General features: G+C 56.1%; 1 protein-coding gene and 1 long non-coding RNA gene across 3 annotated transcripts in view; one reads left to right on the top strand and one right to left on the bottom strand.

Annotated features, from left to right (window-relative positions):
- Positions 1-3,449: 3,449 nt before the first annotated feature.
- On the top strand, positions 3,450-14,726 carry OVOL1 (ovo like transcriptional repressor 1). Its single transcript, XM_064492119.1, has 4 exons — positions 3,450-3,825; positions 10,314-10,531; positions 12,390-12,579; positions 12,779-14,726. Exons 1-4 carry the CDS (start codon positions 3,726-3,728, stop codon positions 13,072-13,074), a joined length of 804 nt encoding a protein of 267 aa, XP_064348189.1. The 5' UTR covers positions 3,450-3,725; the 3' UTR covers positions 13,075-14,726.
- LOC116152095 (uncharacterized) overlaps positions 5,408-17,436 on the bottom strand; it is a 36,569-nt gene continuing 24,540 nt past the window's right edge. Inside the window, exons 3-5 of one of the 2 annotated variants that reach the window (XR_010383297.1) lie at positions 17,012-17,154; positions 8,544-8,630; positions 5,408-5,779 (exon numbers count right to left, since the gene is read on the bottom strand). This is a non-coding gene — a long non-coding RNA (uncharacterized LOC116152095). Of the gene's footprint in view, positions 5,780-8,543; positions 8,631-12,683; positions 12,782-17,011; positions 17,155-17,436 lie in introns of those variants that run through there. The other variant, XR_010383298.1, reaches the window with a different exon arrangement.

Below are 17,436 nucleotides of genomic sequence, written 5' to 3'. Positions count from 1 at the left end.
ACATATGGCTGAAACCTGAGGGACGAGAGAGAGCCAGTCATCAAGTAGGAAAAGTGTTCTGGGCAGAAGGAGCAGTGGAGAGGCCTGCGCTGGGAACAGGCTTTGTCCTGCTCAGTGGACAGAGGGCGAGCAGTGTGGCTTGGGGGAATGAGCAGTGGGAAGAGGCATGGGGTCAGAGGCCAGCAGGGGCCAGAGCATGCCAGGCCCCAAGGACTTTATTCATTTGGGATGGGAGCCACTGGAGGGTCTGTGCTGAGCGGAGACAGCTGGCTGGATGGGGGTTGGAGTCTGGGACGCTGATCAAGCAGCTGTTACGTGGGCCAGGTGAGGTGCAACAGGGGCTTGGATCAGGGTGCTAGCACGCTCCACTCTCCCCACAGCAGACCCCAAGTCTTCCCACTACACTGAGCCTCACATGATATGGCCAGTCTGCCTCTCCAACCTCAGTTCCTAAAGCCTTCCCACCCCTCCCCTCCCAGTCCAGCCACCTACCTCGCCTTTTAGTTCATCACACACACGGCTCACTCCTACTCTGGGGCCTTTGTGCCTTCTGTCCCAGGTATGGGTCAGGCTCTTCCCTGCTCTGCACAGCTGGCTCCTACCCCTCATTCAGATCTCAGCACCCCTCAACTGTCATCATCCCATCACCAGTTAAATGTCCCGCATCACACTAATAGTTTCCTTATTTCTTTGTTTGCCTTGCACCACAGAACACCCAGTGCTAGCATACAGTAGGTATTCAATAAATATTTGTCAACTGAATTAAGGAAGGAAGGAATGGTATCGAACCTGCACTCTGTGAACAGAGCAGAAAGTGCCTGTCCTTATGGGGCTCATAGTTCAGCTCCATGTTTACCCAGCTTCACAAATTGTCTGGTTCTTGAGCTACCTGTGAACCACACCAGCAGCCTAGCGGTCAAATCTGCCTCACATATTTTATGTGACTCATTCCATGTTTTAGAAAAGGTTGAGTTAACGTTTAAAAATTGGTAGATTTCACATACAAATCTGGATTTCCAGCTTCTCTTGGGAAATGGATGAATGTGGCAACGTTGGTTTCTGTGCTCGAATGACATGCTTCTCACTGGTTCTTTCCATAGGCACAGTCTTCATGGTCCCCCCACTCCCCTGTCTCCCCCTGACAGTTGCCCCTTATCACTGAGTTTGCACTATAGTTTTCCTTAGAATAAAGACATTTGCTTTATATTTATGCTTCTAGCAAAAGTTGGAGCATGAAAGGCTGAATGAGTCACATTAGTCAAGAAACAGGATATTCATTCATTTAACAAATACTTATTGCCAATCCCCTCGGTGGCAGGCAGGGTTGTAGATGCTGGAGGCACAGCGGTGGACAGCATGGACGAATATCCCTCCCTCCTGGGGCCTCAATCCATACACTGTGTGACTTTCTTTCCACAAGGGGAGACATTTGAGTTACTCCCCCAATGAGAAAGGCTGCCTCTGTGTCTGCCATCATCCATGAAGACTACATCAGTTTCCAGTAAGCACCTACTGTGTACTGATCCCTGACTGTTCTGGTACAACCAAAATGCCCAATAAATATTTGTTAAAGGAACGAACTAAATTTACCTTTCTCCTAAATGGTGTTGGTCTATCTTATTTCCCCAGGATTTATTCAAAAGATAAGCAAGGAGTAGGTGCTCACTTAAGGCCAACTGGATGAAAAGGTCCAGGTTAAGAGTGGAGGGCTGACAAGGGAAGTGCTGGCTACAGGAGGCAGAGCCCTGGGAAAGGAAGGGGCGTGGCAAACATTAGGACCCCTGCCAGAGCTCACAGCACTCTCATGGTGGCCCTGGGAAGTAGCTGATAGTATTCTCAGGCGACAGACAAGGATATAAGCTGGAAGGAAAGCCCCTTGGCCAAACTCGCAGGTTCCAAAAAGGAATAGAGGAGGAGGCCCATCTGCCCTCAATGTCTACGCTTTCCCCACCCACCCAGGGGGTGCTCCACAGACTTACTGTGGGGGATGGGGAAAGTTGGAAAGGGCCCCTGGAAGCCTCCCTCCCCCTTGAAAAACTATCCTCTTCCACTAGGATGCCTGGAAGTCCACCATAAGCAGGCTGCTCCTCTTTTGACTCCTGACTTTTGAACTATGTGAATTCATTTATCAGATTCATTTCCTCCTAATCTGTTCCAGCAAACATTCAATATGTGAGAAAGGTGTGTGTGGTAGGGATTCTGAAATATTAGTTTATTTTACATGGGGGAAGGGGGAGAGCTAAAAAGAGGAAAGGGTCCCATCTCTGCCCTTACTAGGTCATCTGGTAAGAGAAGCCCAGTGGCCAAAGGGTCGCTCACAGTTAAATTACTGTGCCTCATGGAAGCCACCAAGTGCTCCTCAGCTTCCTAGGAAGGTGGGGCCTCACTCCAGGAGGCTGGGCCTGGGGACTGGGCAGAGCACAATGAATGGTTGGAGGGAGGGTCCCAGGCTGAACCTCAGCCAAGGCTACGCTATGGGGGTAAGACACGAGCTCTCTGCCTGCTGTGGCTGCAGCCGGGCAAAGCAGATTAAGCCTGCATCCTCTGCCCTCGGCTCACCTCCACTTTTGCTGCACCTGAAATCCAGCCATTTGGGACAAAGATGAGGTCTTTGGGGCGAGGGGAATGTAAGCCCCAATAACTAAGGCGCTGGGGTCTTTCGGGATCATGGCGGACCCAGAGCGGTTTAAACGTCCCTTCCTCCACGAAGCCTTCCACACTTCCCTGGCCAAAAGGAGGCCTCTGGGCAGCTCTCCGCGCCCAGGCCGGCAGGGTGCTCCCTGCTTTGGGTTGAAGCCTGGTGCGTTCTGGCCTGCGCGCTCCTACGTCCCCGCGTGCCTTCCCGCACGGAGCCAGCCACCAGCAAATACCTCTGGGCTGAACCACGAATTGCTCAGCCAGGCCTTTAAGACCCAGGGCCGCCTGGGTCCAGGCCCGGTTCAACAAGTGTGGGCCGGGCCGCCCATTCCGCCCGACGGCTTCGCGCCTCCCCAGGTGCCCGGGGCGCACCGACCCGGCTGGGTCCAGTCGGGCGAGTTTCACTTCATCACCCGCTGAGCGTGTAAGCGCCAAATAACGTTGCCCCTTCCCCTCCCTCCTCTCCTCTGCTCCCTCCGAAACTCCGAAACTCCAGTTGGCGAACGCTAGCATTCCCACTAGGAGGTACCCGGAGGGCGGCGGCCCCCCGCCCCCGCCCGGCCACCCCGCCCAAGCCGCGAGGCCACCTCACCGGCAGCGGAATGGAAACCGGTTCGACAGGTAACAAATAGGTGGGTTGTCACCGTTATTTCCCAACGCATGCGCCTTCGCTCCCCGGGCCACTCCAAGCTAATTAGTTCAGATCACCCCCTCCCCGCCCCAGCCACCAACACACACCGCCGCGAGCCAATAAAGCGTGAACCCGTCCGGCCGGCTCGCACTTTAAGACTTCCCGAGCGGCTGCGGGGGACGCCAGTCGCGCCGGGAGACGCTTACCTGCCGCTTCCCCAGCCGCCGGGTGCACCTGGCTGCAAGCGACCTCGTTCGGACGGAGGACGGCGACAGCTCCGCGTAGTTGAAACGGGCGCGCGCAGTCCCGGACACGGCCTCTCGGCGGAACGTCGGGCGCTTCGGCGACTTCGTCCCCGACCTGCCCCCCTCCTCCAGCCCGTCTCCAGCCGGGAAAGGTGGGACGGCTCCGGCTCTAGTTACGGAAGCGGACGGTGCCGGGCGAGAAGGATTCGAAAATGCCCCGCGCGTTTCTGGTGAAGAAGCCGTGCGTCTCCACGTGCAAGAGGAACTGGAGCGAACTCCCCGACGAGGAGCGCGGCGAAATCTACGTGCCAGGTGAGGCGCCCGGCCCGAACGAGCAGGCGGCGGGGCCTCGTCGAGGCGGCGGGCGCGCGGGGCTCAGTGGCGCGGAGCCGGGCGGCCGGCGCAGTTGGGGCGCCCGATTTAATGTTTAAGCGGCCGCGGCCCCGTTAGCCTGCGGCGCGGCCGACCCCGGGCGCGGGGGGAGGGGAGGGCAGGGCCGGCGGAAGGAGCTGGCAGGTGGGGGTGGGGGCAACCGCCGTTCCCAGGCCCCCCGGCGGGGCTGGGGGGCAGGCGGTTCCGAGGCGCGCGAGCCCGCGCGGTGCCGCCCTCCTCTCCGCCGACCCAAGCCGCGGCGCAGGGGAAGCAACGGGGTGTGTCACCGCTCAGGCGACCCTCCACTCTCGCGTCGTAAATCTAGAAAGCCGGGACTTTTATGAGGCCGAAGAAGGGCACTGGAGCGATGCCACTTTGGGGGCAGGGAGCTGGAGTTTCGGCTGATACGTGTTTAAAAAAAAAAAAAGTAAGAGAAGACCCAAAGTTTAAGCTACCTTCGTTGACTCTCCCTCTCACACACCACACTGGTGGCAAGAAGGTCGCGTTGAGGATCGGGCCGGCGGGGAGCTCCCAGATGTGGGGAGCGCAGAGGCTCTGGGGGCGCCCGGCTGCACCCCACTAGCCCTGAAGACAAAGGTGGAATCATGTCTTATCTCGATTAGAAACGCACCTCCTTCAATCTTGCAGAGGACACCGTTGAGCTGAAAGTGGTTTTAAGGAGCCCACCCCAGAGCCAGGGAACCAGGCCCCAGGGAAGCGGGTTGCACGGTTTCTTTGCGGAAGACGCCTTGACGGCGTCCGAGTCAATTTTGAATAAGTAATCCCAGTTGTTTCTTTCTCCAGGGTCATATTCTTCATTAGGCCCGAGAACTCTTCTGCTCCTTCTGTCCTCCCCGACCCCCAACAGAATCTTCCGTCAGGAGCTAGCCAGTTCCTTCGGACTCCCCCTCCCCAGGCCTTGCGGGTGGGGCGGGGGTGCGCTGAACACCCTGCCCAGCGCCTCCAATGGGGGAGAGGTTGTAATTAACCAACCGACTTTGACCCTTGATCTGCAGGCTCCCCGGCACCTCCCCAGGCCTTGAAGGAAAGTGGTGAAATGAGGGCGGTAGGGGCCCTGTGAGGGCTCTTGCCTCAGTTTCTCTCCTGAATAAATTGTTGGAGACAGTGAGGTCTTTGTGGCCTGACATGTCAGCATCCTATGGCCTATGGCCCTGGCGGGAGGTTTCACAGTTTAACTTTATCTCAGGTGCCTAGGCCCCTTTCGGCAACCTCCTTAAAACAAAGGAATGTGCCAGAAGTCCTGATAACTCCAGTAGAGAAACTGACAAAAACGGAAGTGAGCTGCCTCCTCACCTGAGGCGGATCACGGTGTGGGCCCCGGATTCTGTGTATAGTTTCTTGCTCCTCCAAGTTCCCTGGGGAGTTGAATGGTGGTCCACCTCCACAAGAGCCCTGTGAGGGGTGAGGGACGCCATCCCCCTTCCTTGCTCCTTCCTCCTCCCTCACTTGGGTTTGACTTGCTGCTTAGCTGCTCCTTGGGATCTGATAAACTGAACTTGGACTGTGTTAAAGGTGAGCAGAGCCTTACCTGAGATTCAATGTGCTGTTATTTTTAGTTTTATTTCACATCCCAATCAGTAACAGATCATGTGGTGACTTTTACAAAGGACAAAGAAATTCCGCTTGTTCAAATCATTGACTTCCTTGCATCCTAGTGATTTTCCCCACCACAGTTCTGGTGGCCAAAGTGGGAGTGGTGGGGTTGACCTACACCCCAGGGGCTGACCCCTCAGGTGAGGAGGCGGGTGTCTGGGTGGTCTGTCCACCTGCTGTTGCTGTCCAGGTGAGGGGAGCTGCTCACTCTGCAGAATCATCCTTGATGTTGGGTGGGGTCTGACCTGGAGGTGCAGGTGAGAATTTGCCAGAGAGAGTCCTGTGGGGTCCAGCAAAGAGTAGAAGTCAAAGAACTTGCTTTTGCCTTTAAAAGCCAAGTGGCCCACTGGAGAGTTTTCCCACAGCTTTTGGAAATGAGAAGGGGAATGTTATCAGGCCATGCTCGGGTGCCTCAGATGGCTGGAGAGTGGGGAGTGTGTTTTGTGGTGGCCTGTCCCCTGGCTGGGCCATTCCATCACCAGCCGACCGTGACCCCAGGAGCCGGCTGGGCACGTTTCCTTCACCCCACCTCACACACTCAGCACGTTGTGACCAGCTAAGCATTGACTCCGTCAGGTCCCACTGGGAGAGGCACCGGGAGGGCTGGGGAGCAAAGCATTTAAAGTCTGACCTTCCTGCCAGGGCCCTCTGAGACCCTTAAAGTGGCAGAGAGTGCCTGGAAAGAAAGCATTTACTGACTTAGAGCCCTGGGCCCCAGTCTGACCAGCACTCCAGCCTCTCTCCCTGAGGCACAGTTCTAGAGGTTTCCTATCCTCAGTCCCCTGGGCCTCACTCTCCTCCCAAAGCTGAGGGAAAAGCCCAGAAGTGGGCACAGGGGCTGGAAGGCTGCAAGGGTGGAAGATGGCTCCACTCATGCTGGGAGCACTGAAAGGGGTCATGTTTAAGATGCCACCTATTTGGGCCCTCGAGGTCCAAGAGCCCACACCTGAGGCCCCCCGCCACATTCCCTGGTGTTTCTGCTTCGTTTTGCCAGTATTGACTTTGGAGTGCAGGGAGTAGAGTAATGCTGGTTTCTTGAGAATGAACCCAGGCATCTGTACCCCGGAGTTAAATTCCATCCCCCGGACTGAAGAGGAAGCTTGAGGAAAGGCCGGGAAGGCACTTGAGGGTAGACAAGGCCTGGAAGCTGAATGATATGCTCCCAGCCATGAGCATCCCAGGGCCTCTTCCAGGCCCCCAACCACCTGCTCCCCTGTTTCAGACAGAGCCTCTGCAGTGTGTTCTGTCAGGTCATCAGCACGTGCCCACCCCAGGGAGGCAGCCAGGCTGAGGCGCTGGAGACTGGAGTTCCCTCAGTCTGGCTCTGACTAGGTAGTGTGGGAACCCAGGGAGCTCTCTTTCAGCTTTGGGCCCCAGAGTGCATGTGTGGGGGCGGGAGGGAGTGGCACGGAGGAGAGATTATGCCTCTGTTGATGATTATTCTTATAATTCCGGGGAAGTGTTGGCAGTGAAGGACGAGTCTCGGTGCCCTCCAGGGAGCAAGGCTGGGACAGTAGACAGCCAGTCCACAGATGGGGACAGCGTGGCCGGGCAGTGGGTAGATGGGATTCATAGTGTCTCCTGGGTGCTGCCACCCAAGCTGCCAAGCTCTCACTCCCTAGCTTCGGTGACCCGAGGCAGAATCCTGCCTGATGATTTGTCCCAGAAAGAGAGCAGGTGAGGACGAGTCCTCTGGGTACAGGGAGGACAGGAGCAAAGCGTGGCCATTATTGATGTCAGGGTTCCTTTTTAACGCAGTTCACTTTCCATGAGTGTTGTATGAGGTCCCTCAGGGATGTGGAGCCCCTGGCTGCTCAGAAGCCTAGTTGTGGTGGTTACGGCGGCCACCCTGGTGTGAGGGCTGAGGTGCACAGTTTTAACTTCATTACGGACACAATATGAAAAGCGGTTGGGAAAGAGGGGAAAGATACTGCCTGAGAGAAAATTTGGCGCTAACAGAATGGAAACCGGCAGGTCAAGAGATGGGCCCATTGCGTTTGCAGGGCTGCGCAGTTCTGCCAGTTGGCAGCACTGGTTTCCTTTCAGGCATTACTAGCTGACCTGCTGGGGTGGGAGGAGACGGGCACGGGGGACCCCTGCCCTTCCTGATAAGGGAGCACAGCCCCCTAATGCTGGCCTGGGCTGGGCTGGGCTGACACACTGGGCTCCCCTGACCCTGATTCAGAGCTGAGTTACCCCCAACCCCTCCCCACCAGGTCAGCACCAGCCGCTGTGTATCAAGAGGCTTGGTGTCCTCATATCTGCTTCACCTGCTTTCCCCAGAGAGGCCGGCACCAGGCCTCGTGCTCAACCCTGGCCTGAAGCCTTAGATGGAGTAGGACCTGCCACTCTGTCTAGTATTTGGGCCAGGAGCTTTCAACCCAGGAGAGAAGGGGAGGTCTGCTGAGGTGAGGGAAGAGAAGGCCCTCAGGTGGGAAGCTGCTCTGGGCCCGTGCCCGCCACGTCATCCAGGTGGAGGCAAGTTGGGCCACCAGAAGGGAAACCTGGAACCCCCGAGGGTGCAGGGAGAGGGCCTGGCCAGTTTGGCCTTGCCACACTCTTTGGCTGTGGGCAGGCAATGAGTAGCCAAAGCGGCTGCTACCTTGCCGGAAACATCTAATTAGGGGACAGAGAGCAGCATAAGCAGGGCCCAACCAGTTCTGCTTCCTGCCACGCGGCAACACCCAGTGACAGGAGCGGCGGCCGGGAGCACTCCCTGTGCGTGCGGCCGCAGCAGGGCACGCTCACGGGGGTGGCAGGGTGACAGGTTTGGCGGGGCAGCTGGGATGAGGCAAACAGCCCCACCCTGGCAGCCATGCGGCTGCTGATCCAGCCTCACCGGCCCCTTGCTCGCTCAGGGTGGAAGCGGCACGAGGCAGACCAGGCAGGCCCCACCCTGACCCTGGTTCCTCAGCACCATCACTTCGAGGTTTCTGTGGAATGAGAGAGGCAGGCACAGGAAACAGTTCTCCTAAACTGGCGTAGATCCTTGGAACCCTAGCCATGGACCCCCCTCTAGTGAAGCAAGAGTGATTAACCCTCACCTGCAGTCTCTCCTCCCTCTGCTGCTCCGTGTGCATGTGGTATGGCCGGGCTCCAACTTTTGGGAGCCACACTCACGCCATCCGATACTGAAAGACAGAAGAGGGTAGAGGTTCCTGTTTGTTTCTACCTGGGTTGAGAAATGGAAATTGTCATTCAGCTTTGAATTCTCAGCCAATAGTGGGTAATCTGGCCTCAGAAGCTGCCAACGCTCTGCCACGCCCACCCTCCTGCGGGCCCCCAGCCCATGTATGCAGGGCTGTCGCTGTGGGAAGATAGGAGGGACCCCAAGAGTTCCGGCCTGACACCAGCCATCCAGGGCTTAGAGAGAGGCCAGGCCAGGGCCAGCCTCTGGTGAATCAACTCTCGGAATGAGGTGGCTCATTAGAGTCCTTGGACGGACAGACAGACGGCGCCAGTGCCAGCAGAACGGGTTTGGGTGGCGGGCAGGCGCGTTCTTCCCTAGTCAGACCTTTGTTGTGTTTTGAGGGGGCGAGAGCTGGGGCCTCTCCCGAAACTTCGGTGCCTTCATATTCACCCTTCCTCCATTAATGTGTTCCTCTGCCTCCCCCACGTCCTGTCCCTCTGCCTCCAGCCTTGCTCACTGGGTCCTGGGAGAGGAGGCAAGGGGTCACCCCTCCCTGGGCCTGGTCCACTGTCTCACCAGCTACGGGCGGTGGGCGCAGGGGGCCTTGATCATGGTTCTGAGACCCTAACTCAACCTCCTAAGGCCCTCACCCTGAAGTTCATTCATCCTTTCCTTCCTGTGCCCCTCTTGATTATTCCTTCTGAGGCTTGGAAAATGTTCCTAGCTTATGGGTTTTAAATATGCAGCTAAACCTTTTTGGGAGAAAAATACTAACTAAATTGAAACACGACATCATTTGCCTCAGCCCCGTGGACTTTGAGACTTGTCTCCTCTGCCACTCGGGAGAACTCTCCCTCTTCTCTATCAGGGCCAGGGCATGAGGGGGTCTGCTGTGTGGAGCAGCACATTAGAGGGCTGCCAGGTATCCCTGCGCCTTGCGGAGGGTGGGAGCCTGGCCCTCAAAGTGCCACAGTGAGCGGTCCCTGCTGTGGGGGAGGGTTGCGTAACAGCCGGGCAGGCTGCCCAGGAGACTGTTAGGCCGCATCCACCTGCTGCTCCCTGACCTCCTCCCTGCTCCACCCAACCTGGCCTGTTTGCCTGCCAGGCTGGGCCAGTGGGAGTGGGGAGCCTGGGGCCCTGATGAGCTGCAACAGCAGGGACTAGCCAGCCTGGAGGAGGAAGGGGTTAGGACCACTCAGTTTCCCAAGGCCAGCCGCTAAATCTGCCTGGAGGAGAGGCCCAGAGTGGCCCAGACCACCAGGATTCTTCTGGGTCAGGGATGAGTCCCTGGGGCCCAGGGCCTCCAATGGTGCCCTTTGTCCCTGAGGAGAGTGGCTGAGGCCTGGAATCCAGAGGGACTGGCCCAGGTGGGGCAGGCAGACAACTCGGGAGGAATAATTGGCAGGGCAGGTTCGGTCCTCCCAGTTCCGCTAAGACACAAATTACTCAGCGGGCAGGCCTGTGGGCTGTGGTGCTTGGCTGGCGTCACCTGTAATTACCTTAATGGGGCGGGAGGGAGGTGCAGCATGCAGTGGGCTGTGGGTAGCCCTGCTCTGCTACATGCCTGCAAGGGGCGGGACAGAGGTTCCAGGTTCCAGCCGGCTCATTGCCAGGGAACCTTCCTGAAATCCCTCTGAATCCTCTGTTTTCCACCAAGCCCCTCACCTGGCTGTTCTTCTCCCAGTCAGCCTGGGCTTCTGCCCACCACAGCCGTACCAGGAGCCAGAGCCATCGGTTGCCGAACCCCCTTCTTGCCCTCTGGCTTTGGACATGAGCCTTCGGGACTCCAGCTACAGTGTGGCCCCCGGGCCCTGCGTGGTGGCCCAGCTGCCCTCTGAAGACGTGAGCCGCTTGGCAGACCCCCAGAGCAGAGACCATGGCTTCCTGCGCACCAAGATGAAGGTACTGATCTTCACACTGTCTATGAGGATCAGGGGTGCCTGTGTACACCCATGTCCAGCCAACAAGATGTGGCACAAATTAAATCTAAGCAGAGATTGGCTTTGGATCTGGGTCTAGGTTTCTGCAGGGAAGTGAACCTCACTGGGCATAGGTTGGGTGGGAAGGAAGAGGAGTGGGTCTAAAGTGGAATGTCACAGGGTGGGAAGAGGCAGTGGGATTCCAAAGACATTTAACCCTTTGGAGTCCATTCTAGTGGTTGTTCAGTTTCATTTCTGGCCTAAAGGGGAGACACCTCTTTACACAGAAGTCCTAGGAAAAGTGAGCCTAGCTTTGCACCTGGGGCTGGGCCCACGTCTGTGCTGCATCAAGAGTGATGGCCGGAGCCTGTTCGGTTCTTAACTGTCCCCTGCGGCATATGCCTGACAGTCTCCGCCTCACCCGTGTATGCTTCCAACCCTGTCAGCAGAGCCTTGCATCTGGGGCAGGCCTGGTGAGCACGCACTGCTCAGCGGCAGAGGCAGTAAGGAGCCCAGGAGGCAGCGGAAAGGAAGTGCCCCTGCTTTCGAGGAGCAGGCGAACAGCTGGGCTGTCTCTGGCTGGGTCTGCATTCCTGAAAGCTCTGGGATCTGGAAGCACCCGCCAGCAGTGATCTAGTGAAAAGGCTCGGAGAGCTATCGTATGTGCCAAGACTGAAGAAAACTGGCAGTGGAATGCTGTTCCTGCCTCTCTCACCTGCAGAGGCCAAATGTTTGTTGCAATGAGAGAGAAACCGCTAAGATAAGTGCTGGGTGGTTGGCCGGAGAGTCAGCACAGCACCCCTGGTCCCCTGAGGGTCCTTCTCCCCACACCTTGAACCCCAGTGGGTAGGGAGGGTGTGGGGAGAGAGAGCAGAGGGCACAGGACAGAAGATGTGCCAGAGCAGTGAGTCCTGACCCAAAAGGGCTTGACAGTGCAGGCCAGGAGGGTGATGGGTGCATCTGGTGCCCCGGGGAGCTCGGGGGAAGTGGCCAGCAGCAGGGCCACCACAAAGCACAAGTAACCTCCAAACATTCCCAGAGGTAGAGCACTGAGACCATGTCTCCACTTCTGAACAGATTTGAGATGTTCCGTAATTACCAAAAAAATGAAAAGTGTTTATAAGCAAGACAGTCATCAGGGTGGCAAAGGAACTCATATCATACCATGTCAGACCTGGCTCAAGTAAGACCAGGGGCTGGGCTGGCCTGCGAGGGGACTCTGGGCTCCCAGCGGTGGCCTCAGCCTGGAAAGGCTGCAGAGGCCATGCTGTGGACCCTTTCCCCTATCCTAAGGCGTAGAATGAGAACAGAGAGGCGGCAGTGGGGGGAGGGAGGGTATAGCTCAGTGGTGGAGCACATGCCTAGCATGCCCAAGGTCCTGGGTTCAATCCCTAGTGCCTCCACCAAAATAAATAAATAAACCTAATTATCTCCCCCATAAAAATAAAAAATAAATTTTAAAAATAAATATTATTAAAAAAAGAATGAGAACAGAGAGCTACAGAGAAAGATTTGGGCTCAGGGGAGGGAGAACTTTCTAACAGATAAAGTTGCTGAATCAGGCTGTTTCTGTAGAGAGTTGGCCACCCATTTCTAGAGATGGTAAAGAAGGGGCAGGATGGCAGCCTTGAAAACGGACTCAGGACCATGCAGGAGGCTGCCCATGGACCCAAGGGTTCCTTCTAGCCCTGCCACCCCATCTCCATGAGCCTACTGCACAGAGCTGTGGCCTCTGGGGTGGGCACTGCTCCCCTCAAGGGGGCTGGTGTGTGTGTCCTCCCAGTCTGCCACCTGCAGCCCCAGCTCCTGGGCGTCCATCACAAACACTATCCTCGCCACAGGTGACCCTGGGGGACAGTCCCAGTGGAGACCTCTTCACCTGCCACATCTGCCAGAAGGCCTTCACCTACCAACGCATGCTAAATCGCCACATGAAGTGTCACAATGACGTCAAGAGGCACCTCTGCACCTACTGTGGGAAGGGCTTCAATGACACTTTTGACCTGAAGAGGCACGTGCGCACCCACACTGGTAAGAGGAGCCCCGGCCGCCCCACGGAGGCCACTGCGGCGAGCGCTGCTATCTTGGGTCACAAGTGGCCTGGGGTCTCAGAGTAGACATCCTCTGTGGCTCACCAGTTAGGTCACTGGGGGAGCTGGAGTTGGGCAGGCCTTTGTCTGTTCCTCTTCCCGAGTCAGGTCCCTGATGCCAGACCGTGTCCTCCCTACAGGCGTGCGGCCCTACAAATGCAGCCTGTGTGACAAGGCCTTCACGCAGCGCTGCTCCCTGGAGTCGCATCTCAAGAAGATCCACGGCGTGCAGCAGAAGTACGCGTACAAAGAGCGGCGGGCCAAGCTGTACGTGTGTGAGGAGTGTGGCTGCACGTCTGAGAGCCAGGAGGGCCACGTCCTGCACCTGAAGGAGCACCACCCTGACAGCCCGCTGCTACGCAAGACCTCCAAGAAGGTGGCCGTGGCCCTGCAGAACACCGTCACCTCTCTGCTGCAGGGCAACCACCACCTCTGAGCGGAGGTGCCCCAGCCTGGGCGGGCCCCCAAGAGGGCGAGGGTCACCCCCCCTGCTGTCTGGCCAGTCTACCCACTGTGGTCTTTTGCTGGAACACCTGTGATCAGGACTCAAGCTCCCAGGCGAGCGTGCTTGCTCTGGCCCTGCACTGACTCTGCTTGGATTTGCATTTTTGTCTTTTGGGCAGAGGCCGTTCTGAGCCTGTGTAAGTATGGGGTGGAGTGAGGCCAGGGCTGCTGGCCCTCCGTGGACAGCAGAGTCGGGAGCACTGGCAAAGAGCACCCCTGCAAACAACAGCAGTGGAGGAGCTGGGACGCCCGCCCAGCGCATCTCACTTCTCTGCTCTTCCGCAGAGAGGTGCCCGCGTGTGCACAGCCATAGGCGTGTGCGTGCACACACGGCAGGTCTGGTCACACATCACCTCATTTTTAAGAAATCAACTACAAGGTGCCAAGGAGGTTTTATTTCCTTTTTTTTTTTTTTAAGATGACAAATGTATAGATATTAATATATTTTTGGTGCCACTGGCAACTATTTTTGAGAGAGGATGGAGCTGGCTTTTCTCCTCCCCACGTGGTTCTATTTATCCTGGACATTTCACACCTCCTCTGTGCCTGGGCTCTGGGCTGGCTGCCCTGACCCACCTCCATCCTTCATCCTCCTGAGATATTTAACGCAAGACTCTCCTCCAGCCCTGCCTGGAGGACGTACTGCACTCTCTGTTCTCCTCGTCTGCCGGGACAGCACATCACATCTGCTCTTCCCTCCCCGTGACTCTGCCTCCCTCCCACATCCTTTCAAGGCAAGCCTGGGGGTAGCCGAGAGCCTCCTAGTCTCCTGATAACAGACCTTCTGTGGAACAACTCACCATTCTGGAGGTCAAGGGTTTGTCCAACTGCGGCTGTCAGGGTAAGTCAGGTGGGATGATGAGTCTTTGATGAGCCCAGCCTCCACTGCCTGAAGTACCAATAAGAGGCTGCAAAAACCCTAAGACAGCAGCAACAAATTGGGACAGAATAATCACCAGACCCATCAGAAACCCCTATAGAGGGAAGACAGTATTAGATGGTTAACAAACTGTATTTGTAGCCTTTGTTCAGATGGCCGGGCTGGGTCTTGAGCACTTAAGGAAGGAGCCATCCCTGTGCCAGTTGGCTCCATTTGAGGGATTCGGCCAGGCTCCCTTGGCTTGGCTGGGTTTCCTGCTAGTAACAGGAAAGGGGTGTGGGTCCAAAGCGAGAGAGGGGTAGGGGTTTGCGCCAGCCTGCTGAAGAATGAGAAGGCAAATTCGAACGAGAACACAGATCACAGTTGGTGGAGCCAAACCCCAGGTAGAACCAGCCTCGGCCTCTTCTGCTGGGAAAGAGCAGTGTCTGCACAGCCCCGGGGTGCAGGGAACAAGTCTTCCCTGACTTTCCTCAATGTGTACGGATTGTTTTGGAAGACTCTCCTTTTATTTTGCTTTAGAGTATGTGGGAGCTGCTGTATTCTGGAAGTTGTGTAGTATTAAAGACATTATCTGGAAGCTCTGTCTGGTTTACATTTCTGTAGCCCTGTGTTCATTGCCTATCTGAGGGAGTCACAAAGCTCTGTGTTGTCTGTTTTATTTTATAACTTTCCCCCTAACAATAAAAGAACTATCATTTTCTGTGTTTCTGCTTTTTTGTTTTTACAGGCCTCTTTTTCCACCTGCAGGGAAATTAATTAAAACAGTTGATGCATTCAGTACAAAGCTTTACCCTTTTAGAGTTAGCAATGGGCCTCAAGTCAAGACAAGAACCTGATAGGTTAAGTGACCTGCCCCTGGTCTGGGCTGCGAGTGCCCACTGACCCCTGGGCTATGTGTTCTGCTCTCTGCAGTGGCAGTGGGGCCTCCCTCGGGCTCCTGCATCCTGACTGACTCATGGCTCTCCTCCAATGGGTGCGGCCACTCCAGGTCCTGTCTTGGCTTCTCTTCCCTGCACCCCGCCAGGACCACAGGAGTAAAAGCCCCATTCCCAAACAGCAGGGCACAAAGTTCACGTCACTTCTGGGTCAGACACCTAGCTGTAGGGATGATCACACCCGTGCAGCACTTGTTCTGGGTCAGGTGCACTCGTGTTTCATGCATATTAGCTCATTTGATCTTCCAGCCACCCTCCAAGATAGAGGCTGTTATCCCCACCCGGCAGAGAGAAGTCGGGCAGCTGGCCCAAAGTCTCATGACTGACTAGTAGGGGAGCTGGGATAGAAACCAGACAGCCCAGCTCAGGGTCTACGCTTGGAGCACCGCACACACAGCCAGTGGAGAGACCGGCAGGCAGCTTGGCACCTCTAGGCAATTCAGAGTCAAAGGAAACTTAGAGATTACCTGTCTGTCCCCATCATCTACCCAGGATCGCTGGGGGGACCCTGGTCCCCGAGTCCCAGTTCAGTGTTCTTCCATCACCCTCCTGCCAGGGATGGAGGAGGGTCTGCCAGGCCTGGGCCCTTGGTGTATGTATGTTCAGGAGGTGTGAGGAGGGTTGGTAGTCCTTGTGCCATGAGGAGAAAGGAAAACATTGATCTGACCTCTAAGGCTCCCTGTGTGAAGCGCAGAGGATTGGAAAGGGCCCCTAACCCTCCTTTTGTCTCTTTAAGTAGCCAGGCACAGGGGATTTCTCTTTATCTCTAGAAGCCTCCCAATTTTGAAAGGCCAACCAAATCCCATTTTTACATGTCCTGAGATGAGCAGGGCCCATTGTTGGGAACCGATGATTAACCGCTATGTAAACTTTAGGAGGAGCAGGTTTCCAGGAAGCCAGGGATGGGGGTGGGGGGCGGGTTCCTGACTCCCTCTGAGTCTGCTCTCCCCAACTCCTCAGAAGACCTCGAGGTGGGGGGACCACGCAGACGAGCCCTTCCCTAGAAGGGTCAGGCCAGACAGTCACATTTCAAGGGCCCATAATGAGCTACGGGCTGTGCAGGATGGGTGCCTTGAGGGGAACAAAAACCATGTAGGGCCCTCCGCACACTGGGAAATAGGCCGCAGCCAGGCCAAGAGAAGAGATTAATGCAAGTCAATGTGTAACTAAGGGTAAATGGTGTGGCCAGGCTACAAATGTGGTGGAACCCAAAAAGGTTTTGGCATCTGAAAGAATAAAGACTTCTAGGAAGAGGTGGGGTCCAGCTGGGCCGGGGAAAAAACTGAGGGTCCCGAAAAGAACAAAAGAGGAAGGAAGGTGTTTCAGGGAGGGAAAGAGTGGGACCAGACCCAGAAGACAGGAGGTGCGGGCTCTGGGGCCGGCAGAGGGCCTCCCCATATCACTGATCTGCATGCTGTCATTCATTCGGGGCCACACCGGGTGTTCTCTGAGCCCTGCCCAGGTGCCAACAAGAACTCGTAACAAAACAAGATTCTGAGAGAAGGGAGAGCTGAGCCTTATGGAGGATGAAGGGAGAGTCCTATTTTTACAGCTAAAAACCAAATGGCCAAGTGTAGGGTGGGGGGACCTTTACAGCAACTGGAAGTGCTGTGAAGGCTTATACTTTGTATTTTTATGTATTTTCTAATTTTTTTACAATGAGAACATACTATTTTTACAATCAGAAGAAAATTAAGTTATAAAACAATCAGGGGTTTTAGTTGACTGGAAGTTCAACATGTCACCAGGGGACAGGGCTGTCCAAAGAAGAGCTAGTGTGACCTGGATGATTTGGGAAGAGTGACGTCAGCAGCCAATACCAATACCCGCCCCCCAGCCCCCACCCTGGGCTGGCCTCAGTCTGCAGGGAGAGTGGGGGTGGGGTTTGAGGCCCAGCCCTGTCTCTGGCCCTCTGTGTGGCCTTGAGCAAGCGACCTAACTTCTCAGTTTCCTCATCTATAAAATGAGGTGGGTTCCCAAGTTCAAACGTCCCTTTCTGTCGTAACTTCGTGTCTCTAGGCCCCCCTCTCAATAAAACCCTTGAAGACACTCACTGACAAACTGCAGCTGAGATGTGGGGGCGCCGAAGGCCGAGAAAGCTGCTCTGTGAGCTGGGAAGAGCAACAGCTTGGCTGCTGGCTTGAAGCAAGGGGATCCGATCAATCCGCAGGATTCCAGTGGATCTGCTGGGCAGAACCTGGGTGGAGAGGTGAGCGTTAGCTGGGAGAAGACCCCACTGCAGGGAGCCCTGGCACTCCAAACCTGGAGCAGCTGCTTGGATGGGAGGAACCCCGGGCACCGTCACTGAGGGGCTGCTGGCCCAGGCTGGGAAGCCATTGGTTAGGAATTTCTACAGGGACTCAGGGGTGGCACTGAACACTGGACAAAATAATCTTCTAGGCTTTCCACCCACGATATTCTAAAAGGCTGAGCAGTGGTCATGACTTCCAGACCTAATCACCATTCCTAAGAAGAGCCA

The sequence above is a fragment of the Camelus dromedarius genome, chromosome 12 (genome assembly GCF_036321535.1).
Source record: "Camelus dromedarius isolate mCamDro1 chromosome 12, mCamDro1.pat, whole genome shotgun sequence".
Lineage (NCBI taxonomy): Eukaryota > Metazoa > Chordata > Mammalia > Artiodactyla > Camelidae > Camelus > Camelus dromedarius.
This window is presented reverse-complemented; position numbering and strand designations above follow the sequence as displayed.

Bases quoted from the DNA above. Each gene is read 5' to 3' on its own strand.
- OVOL1 (XM_064492119.1), top strand. From the start codon at position 3,726: ATGCCCCGCGCGTTTCTGGTGAAGAAGCCGTGCGTCTCCACGTGCAAG. The intron at 3,826-10,313 runs GTGAGGCGCCCG...TTCTTCTCCCAG, and splicing joins CGGCGAAATCTACGTGCCAG to TCAGCCTGGGCTTCTGCCCA. The intron at 10,532-12,389 runs GTACTGATCTTC...TCCTCGCCACAG, and splicing joins TCCTGCGCACCAAGATGAAG to GTGACCCTGGGGGACAGTCC.